Consider the following 8,620-nt stretch of genomic DNA (forward strand, 5'->3'; position numbering starts at 1 on the left):
TGCTCAATCTATCCAAGGATGGAAAAATTCCAGAAATCTCTGGGTTGCGACTATAAAATATCTCAAAACAGATCGAAGGCCAAGAATAAAACTGGAAGGAGCAAGCAACACTTTGTTCCCAGACATCGCAAAACCTTGGAGCACACCCAAAAGACCCGCCTGGCAGTTCCCCAATCTCTCCACCCTCGCAGTACTGTTACCATTCCCTGACCCACTAGCCCCAGCCCAGAAGGTAGGGAGCCATAGAGAACGGTACCAATTTTCAAAATAAGGCCAAGGCCCCCAAAGAGGAAATGCGCTGGTCTGTAAGCAAACTAACCGCCCCTCACTCACTAATTCATTCATCCATCCATCCATCACTCCCCCCACAAAATGAAATGGGGGTTCAAGACAGCTGCTGCAGCCTTGGTCGCTTCCCTTCCCCACGGAACAGTGCCTGGGAGGAGCCTCCTCTCCCTCCGAGGGAGCAGCTGTGCCCCGCTTATCCCCACTGCGCCCTCGGCCATCCAGCCCTCGCCATTGTTTCTGCGAAACAGATACCGCCCCCGCAAAGAACGGGATGAAGAAAAGGAGGCCCAAGTCCTCGGATGCGCTGCTTTTAAATGCCTTCCCCACCCCGCCTGTCTACCCCCGTACCTAGAGGGAAATTTCCCTCGCCCTCTCCCCAAGTTTAGCGGAAAGTAAAATCGAGATTCAGAGATGAGCGAGGGAATTATGGGAGTCCAGCTTAAAAAAAAAAAAGGGTAGATCCTCACTCGGCCTCAGTAATCAAGAACATGTGTCTAATAAGAGCGTTCCAGGATTTGGCAAGGTTCGCCAGAGACAAATAATATAAACGTGAAGTGCCAGAAATCCACTTGCGGTTGCCTGGATAGCTTAAGCGCAAGGGTGAGAGCATCATTTCCGACCCAAACGGTCTGAGGCCGAGTTGGAGTGCGAAGGGGTGAAGTTTGGCTCTGCGTCTCATCACTAGTACAGAGGCGAGGGAACCAGTTCCTCCTCCCCATCCTGCCCTCTTGCCACAGCACGAGCCGCCCTCACCTCCATCTCCGAGTCCGCGGGGCCGGCGCTGGCCACGGAGGGAGCCGCCTGGGCTGCGACGCCCTCGGGGCCGCCTTTGTTGCTGCTGTTGCTCCCGCTGCCGGCCGCCGAAGCTGCGGGCTTGGAAGGCGCGCTCTCGGGAGGCGGGGGTGGCGGAGGGTCGGCCGCGGACGACATGATGTTCCGTCTGCGTCACCCGCTGCTGCCAGAGGCCGGGTCCGGCAGGGAGGAGGAGGAGGAGGCCTAGGCCTGGGTGGCTGCGTCGCAACGAGCAGATGGAGAAGCGAGAGGACTACCCGAAAGCCCCCTGCGCCGCGGCTCGGCGACGAGCCCAAACCAGGCCCAGCAACCTCCCCCTCTGGTCGCCCTCCTCTTCCGCGGGGCTCCGGGTTCGACCAGCGCTTTACCCCACGGCGGGAATCACGTCGACGAGAGTGGGCGGGGCCACTCGGGTCACTGAGGTCAGGGAGGGCGGGCTGATTCACAGGAGAGCGGAGGGTTGAGGGAAAAAGAAAGGAAAGCAAAGGAGGGACAGAGACTGGGAACTGGCTTAGCTGCCTCCTCTTCTTCCTCTGGTAGATATCATCTATCTCGCCAGCATTCAGGTCTGCTACCTACGCCACCGACTATCAACACTCGCGAGATTGATAGTTGGCTACATGACTGGGCTCCGAGTGCGCATGCGCATTCTCCCCTCTTTGCCCTGAGCCACGCCTCCTTCGAGGCCCCAGAGAGCTTTTGGGTAAGGAATGGGCGGGGCCTCGAGGGAGAGATTGGAGACGTAGGTTTGTGCGTCTGCTTCCCGGCATGACGCGAGCGCTGTCTTCCAGGCGTTCTTAACGGCTCACGGTCCACCGGCGCCTGGTCTGCTCTGCTTGGCAGGGATCTGCGGCACTCCCAGAAAACTTGCCCAGGTTTTGCGCCGCCTACTGCAGTATAGAGGCCTGTGCAGGCCTTAACACTTTCGCTGCCGCCGCTCATAGGTGTGACGCCAATGTGTTGAAGATGGCTTAGTTATCCCAGTTGACGTCTCTTATGTTTTGTTGTCTAAACAAAAGAGCCCTTTAGTGTAATTTTTTTTGTCTACACGTTAGCTATATGAATCATTTCTAAATTCCTTCTGCTTCTCTTACAGAGTTAAACATGCTAAACATAAGCAAATTTACATGCTAAACATAAGCAAACCGCCCATCACCATGTGAATGAGAGTCATAGATAAGAGTCATAGATAATCGGTAGATAAGAGAGGCCATGGGCTGTATCTTTTGCTCAACCACTAAATATTAAAATGTACAGACTGCTGTGCATTTCTTTCTCCTTAAGAAATACTTCGAATAATCTCCAGTGGTTACGCCTTCCACTGTCCTCAACAGACCCTGTGGGTCTTGCGCACGGATCTGCTGGAGATTATCTAGAACATCGTGTTCTACTCAATAGAAAATCGTACTGCTGTGAATTGTTATCTGCCCTGCACAGGCTCTTATTCATCTTTGTATTCCCATATCCAGTATTCTATCAGTATGTATTGAATAGCGGAGACACACTTTTCAAGAGTTAAGATTTAAGCAAGCTGTTGATTATGTTGAATTTCAAACAAGAGCTCTCCTTTGAATCTATAGCCTGCAGACTTTTAACTGATCAAATGATAATTTTTAAGTTGAGATCTGGAAAAATGCCCCCCAGCCCATTAGAAATACTGTTTGTGAGACTATAAGGAACCATCTAAGGATATATGAACAGAAAAATACACAAATGATGTTTGTTGTGGTCTTCACCTGTTACTGCAAAAAGCCAGCAGTAGTGAGTCCAACATAGAAAGTGTGATTTTAAAGCTGTTGTACACCCACACAGTGAACTATTATTTATCTTCAACAACCATTAATGTAGAAGAGTGTTTATTATATAGTGTTAACTGAAAAAACTTAAGTTGAAAAACATGAACGAAACATTGGAAGGATAATCATAAAAGTATTGAAAGTGATGTTGTTGGGATATATTTCCTAATTCTTTTTAGTTTGTATTTTTATTTTTTTCTAAAGTGAATCTGTGTATTACTATATCAAGAAACTTATTTTTTATATTTAAAAAACACTTTTACCAGAAAAAGATGATGTGGAAGTAAAAAGTTAATGTCTAGGGTAACAGACACTGACATACAGACACTGAACAAATACTTATGAACAGATATTTAATATTGACATTAAGAAGAAAGCATATAACATTTATTTAATATTCAGAGTATTTCTTCACTCTACAGGTAAATATCTTGGATTTTGGTTTAGAAACCCTAAAAATATACTGAATATGTAAATAGATGAATCTTGAAGGCTGACAATAATTTAAGAAAAACAAGTAGCAAGACAAACAATAAAATTACCTCTAAAATGACACCTGTCTTTCTTAACATAGACATTTATACTATGAGTGAGTTTCTCATGTGAGCATATGAAAGCTGTATGAGAATCCTGTGGAGGTAATTACGGAGGAAAGATACTTAAAAGAAAGGAGGAAGAGGAAACAGAATTTTTGAATCCAGTAATCTAACCACAGGGACAGAAAAACATTTTGAGCAAGCTCTAGGAGCAGGGAGGAAGGAAGCGAGGAACTACAGAAAAGACAGTGTTTGAAAACTGAGGTATAGGGACATTAACTGAGTGGCAGACAGTAGTGCCCATTTAGTGGCCAAAGGACAAAGGTCTATTGTTCTTCAAATGCTGACGGGCTAAAACTTCCAGCTGGTTCTGAAATTGATAGCATTATATAAGACTAGTGTAGTTAGAGTAGGTTGGAGAGTCAGGCAAGTCTGGAATTTCATGTAGGTACGAGAACTTAATATTTGTGTGAATTCAGGCAAATTACTTAACTTCTTTAAAGTCAGTCTTTTCCTCATCTTTTTATTATATTATTCAAACTTTATATTTGGATGACATTCTTATAATAATGTTGAAAGAACTATAATAATTATAACAATAATCATAAGATAATAGTTATATTAACCTAATTATAACATAATAGTGTCATAAGAATGAAATGAGATCGAGTATGCAGGGTGTTTAATACAGTGCCTGGTGGATACTGAGCTCTGGGTTCAAGTCTTAGGTATTCTGATACTGAAGGATCATAAGCCTAAGGTCAGAGAAGGGTCATCCACTGTGTGTGTGTTTTTTTTAATAAGGAGGAGGGTAAAGGGAATAGTGTCATGAAAACACTAGAAGGAAATACTTCTTTAAACATGTTCCCAGAAATAAGTACCATAATATAACGTCATGATAGTTTATCTCAAATATGCAAATACCTGTTGTCTACACCGAAAATTCTCTCTACTGGATTTAGTGTGCTAGAACGGTATGTGCTGTGCTGTACAGAGTGGAGCAAACAGATACTTGCCAGAGGACAAACGATGCCAAAGAGCTAGGACTCTTGCAACATTTTGGCCTTGAATGGTAACAAAAAGGATTTTATTAGGTTTATCAAGAACACAGGAGGAATATGCTGAGCCTGTCTTTATCCCATGCTCATTTTATTTTGTGAAAGCCTAGGAAAGTAAGTCTGGTTACTACATGACAACAATAAAACAGTATTGAGTTTGTGAGTATCTTAAGAATGGGCGTTTCCAACACTAGATACCGATGATCACATATACATCTTTTTCAGAATTCTCTTACTTAGGTCATTTGCCACATGAGGGGATTTCAATTAAAGAAAAGTGTTGAGTAAAGTTCCAAGCATCTCCCTCATGTTTGGTCACCAGGTCATATCAGTGGGTGACTCTGTGTCTGCTTGGTGTTTGTACATGTATTTATGCCATCATTTAAAATTGCCTTTCCCCCCCGCCGCTGCTATTTACAAGTTAAAAATTCAAGTTCTCTGTGCATTTCCTCCCTTGTAAAAAAAAAAAATTTTTTTTCTTCTTACTTGAATGCTTACTTTCATAAAAGGGGAATAGTCTCAAATCTAAGCTTCCATTTCGGAAGCCTAGAAAAAGAAGAGCAAAATAAATTCAAAGTAAGCAGAAGAAAGGAAAAAATAAAGGCAAGAACAGAAATCACTGAAATTAAAATCAGAAAAACTTAGACAAAATAAGACAAGGAACTGGTTCTTGACAGGATAAAATTGACAAAATGTTTGGAAAACTAACAAAGAAAACACAAATCATCAATATTAGGAATTAAACAGAACCCATGGTTACTGACATTGAAAACATCAAAAAGATAAAGGGAATACTACAAGCATAAATTTGACAAATTAAATACCACTTTTTTGAAAAATAACAGACAATATGAAGTAGATAATTTGAATAGTGTTACAACTATTTAGGAAATTAAATTCATAACCTAAAAGCTCCCCCAAAGAAATATCCAAACCCAGATGGTTTCATTGGTGATTTCTATCATATATTTCTACACAATTCTACAGAAATTTTATACAATCTCCTCCCAAAATATAGAAAAGGATACACTTCCCAAATCATTTTACAAAGCTACTGTAACCCTCATACCAAACCAAGGATATTGTATAAAAGAAAATGAAAGACCTGTATCTTAATGAATATAGATGTAAATATCCTGAACAAAATATTAACAAATACAATTATGCAATGTGTAAAAAGAACTGTGCAAATATAATTTATTCCAGAGATGAAAAAATAGTTCAATATTTGAAAATTGATGTTATCTGACATATTAACAGGTTAGAGAAGAAAACTCACTTGATTATATCAAGCAATGCAGAAAAAGCATTTGAGAAAGTTTCAACATCTTTTCATAATAAAAACTCACACACAAAAAAAAAAGTATATAGGGAGACTTCCTCCACTTGATAAAGAACATCTGAAATACCTACAACCCAACATGATACTTCGTGAGACTGAATGTTTTTCCTCTAAGATCAGAAACAGGCAAAGATCCTGCTCACACCCCTGTGTGAGTGCTGGAAAGGAAAAATAAAACTCTCCATTTGCCAATGACATGATTATCTATGTAGAAAATTGCAAGAAATCTGCCAGAAAAATCCAAAGGCCTAATAAGTGGATTCTGAAAGTTTTCAAGGTAAAGAATAAGCATTCAAAAATCAAGTATTTCTACAAATTAACAATGAACATGTGGACTCAGTGCAGAGGTTTTTCAACAAATGGTCCTGGAGAAATCTCCATGGGGTGGGGGGAGAAGCAACCTTGACCTAAGTCTCACACTTTGTGCAAAAATTAACTCAAAATAGATAGTAGACAATGTAAAACAGAAAACTAAAAAATTTTAGAGAAAAATAGGGGAAAATGCTAGGGATCTAGGGTTGGGCATATAGTTCTTTATCTTTGACACCGAATGCATGATCAGTAGAAGGAAAAATTAATAAATTGAATAAAAAATTAAAATCTTTTGCTCTATAAGAGGCTGTCAAGGAGATGACAAGTTGCAGAGTGGGAGAAAAATATTTACAAACATGTCAAACAAAGGATGAGTATCGAATACATAAAGAACTCTCAAAGTTCAACAGGAAGAAAAGCAAGCAGTCTATGGAAAACGGGGAAAATAAATGAAGAGACATTTCTCTGAAGAAGGCATACAGACGGCAAATTAGCACATTAAAGATGTTCAAAAGCATTAGTCATAGAAAAGTGTAAATTAAAACCACAATGAGGTATTACTTCATACCTAACAGAATGGCTAAAATTGAAAACAATGACAACATCAAATGCCAGTGAGCATACCAAGAAAATGAATCAGTCGTACGTTGCTGGTGGAAATGTGGTGCTAAGGAGCTCGTAGACCCAAAACCCTGAGAATGGGTGCTTTAGGAAAAAACTATTTCCCTCAAAAAACAAAAGCATGTGCACAGTTGTATTTCTCTGAAACTATTGCTCCTAAGTATGTGATCCCAATCATTTGCTTTAATCGTAACTTTTAACCAAAGAAATTTTATTTTCCAGAAAACTAAAGGGTAAGTCATTGTGAATACACAGAACACAACTTTCTGCAGCCACACACATCCTTTATAAGGCTTCACAAAGTGGCAAAAGTAAGCATATTCATTTAACAGACACAAATAAATAGTCTCTTTATAGCGTTTAAAATACAAAGTGAAATGGTATACACAGAAAATCATGCTTAGTGATCAATGTTTCAATGTCATATCTTAGAAATGATTTAGGTATCCAAGGAATATCTGGGAATCAGTTTGTTACAAGTCTAAGATATTAAGTTATCTAAGTAAATTATCCTTAAGCTAACATACTGTAAAATGTAGTAGCTTTTATTGAAAATCAGAATAATAATTCATTTTGGCTGGAATTCAACTCAAGTCCCTGCTGGTAACCACTGTGGGATATATTTTTATTCATTTTCCTGCATGTCTCTCTAGAATGGCTTTCTCCGCTTTCTCGTGGTTCCTCTGCTCTTGATTAAGTACAATGTATTTGGTTTGTCCCAGTTTCCAGTTGGTTGTGCATTGTGGTACTTCATAGATTTACTATTAGTGTTTCAATTTCAAATTCCTAGTGTTGGGAAATGGACTAACCCAGCTCAGATCAGATGCTCATTCCAGATCTATTAGGTGTGAAAAGGGGTCCAGCTGCTAGATACAAATATAGTTACCCAGGTCTGCCTCTTGAGCAGGAGCCAGGATGGGAGGCAGGTTCTCTTAAGAAGAAGGGTTGGAGATGCAAACCATTGACTGGCATCTCCAGCATATGTTTGCAGTCTATATGCGTCACAGAAAATTAGGATTTTTATTAAAAAAAAATCTACTCGTGTTCCCATTCAAGCACTATGATTCTTTAAATTTTCATTCACGGTTTAAATTCCATCAAAGGTATCAGTTCTAAGCTCAATTGCATTTGAAGTACATTCAGCTAAATTGTATTTGAAATATGTTTTGTGAGAGCTTTAATTTCATATCTGAGCTCTTTAGGTATGTGTATGCATATGTGTGTGTGCGTGTGCCCAGTCATGTCCGACTCTTTGTGACCCCATGGACTGTAGTATGCCAGGCTCCTCTGTCCATGGAATTTTCCAGGCAAGAATACTGGAGTAGGTTGCAATTTGCTTCTCCAGGAGATCTTCATAAAAACAGATATAAACTTAGTATCTTGTCAATTCTAAAACTTCCTTCATCAGCTTTCGACCTCTCTCAAAACAGATGCTCTTCACAAGTGTTGAAGGTAATCTTCTGTGCACAGTAAATGCCCCAGAGGGCTTGGGAGGGGGAATTCCTGTCACTTGGTTACCAGTCAGGAGACCACTGAGTTGCATTCTTAAAATAGCATCACTTTTGGTTCTGTCCTGGGAAGATGGACTACTTCAGAGCCTAGCTAGAGGAAGGAAGTGGAGATGATGTAAGTCTCACATTCAGACGTTAGAGAGAAGGCGGGAAGTCAAAGAGGGCATCCATTCACTATTTTGTAAGAGAAGCAGGAATTATGGAGCAGGGACCTTGACTTTAAAAGAAGTTTGTAAGACTCTCTAACCTTTGCAGGCCATTCCTGCTTGTCATTTTCATCACTCCTTTTGGTGCACACTTAAAATCTGAACTCTTTTACCATTGAATTTTCTTCTATAGTCCTTTCAGCACTTTGAATTGATGA

General features: G+C 40.5%; 1 protein-coding gene across 1 annotated transcript in view; it reads right to left on the reverse strand.

Moving 5' to 3' along the window:
- The window catches only part of SMARCA5 (SNF2 related chromatin remodeling ATPase 5), a 35,474-nt gene extending 34,048 nt beyond the window's left edge, over nt 1–1,426 (reverse strand). The window contains exon 1 of the mRNA XM_068990100.1: nt 1,042–1,426. Within this exon, the coding sequence (XP_068846201.1) occupies nt 1,042–1,218 (177 nt within the window). The 5' untranslated portion in view covers nt 1,219–1,426. The remainder of the gene's footprint in view (nt 1–1,041) is intronic.
- Between the last annotated feature and the right edge of the window lie 7,194 nt (nt 1,427–8,620).

Source organism: Capricornis sumatraensis, chromosome 17, assembly GCF_032405125.1.
Source record: "Capricornis sumatraensis isolate serow.1 chromosome 17, serow.2, whole genome shotgun sequence".
NCBI classification, from domain to species: domain Eukaryota; kingdom Metazoa; phylum Chordata; class Mammalia; order Artiodactyla; family Bovidae; genus Capricornis; species Capricornis sumatraensis.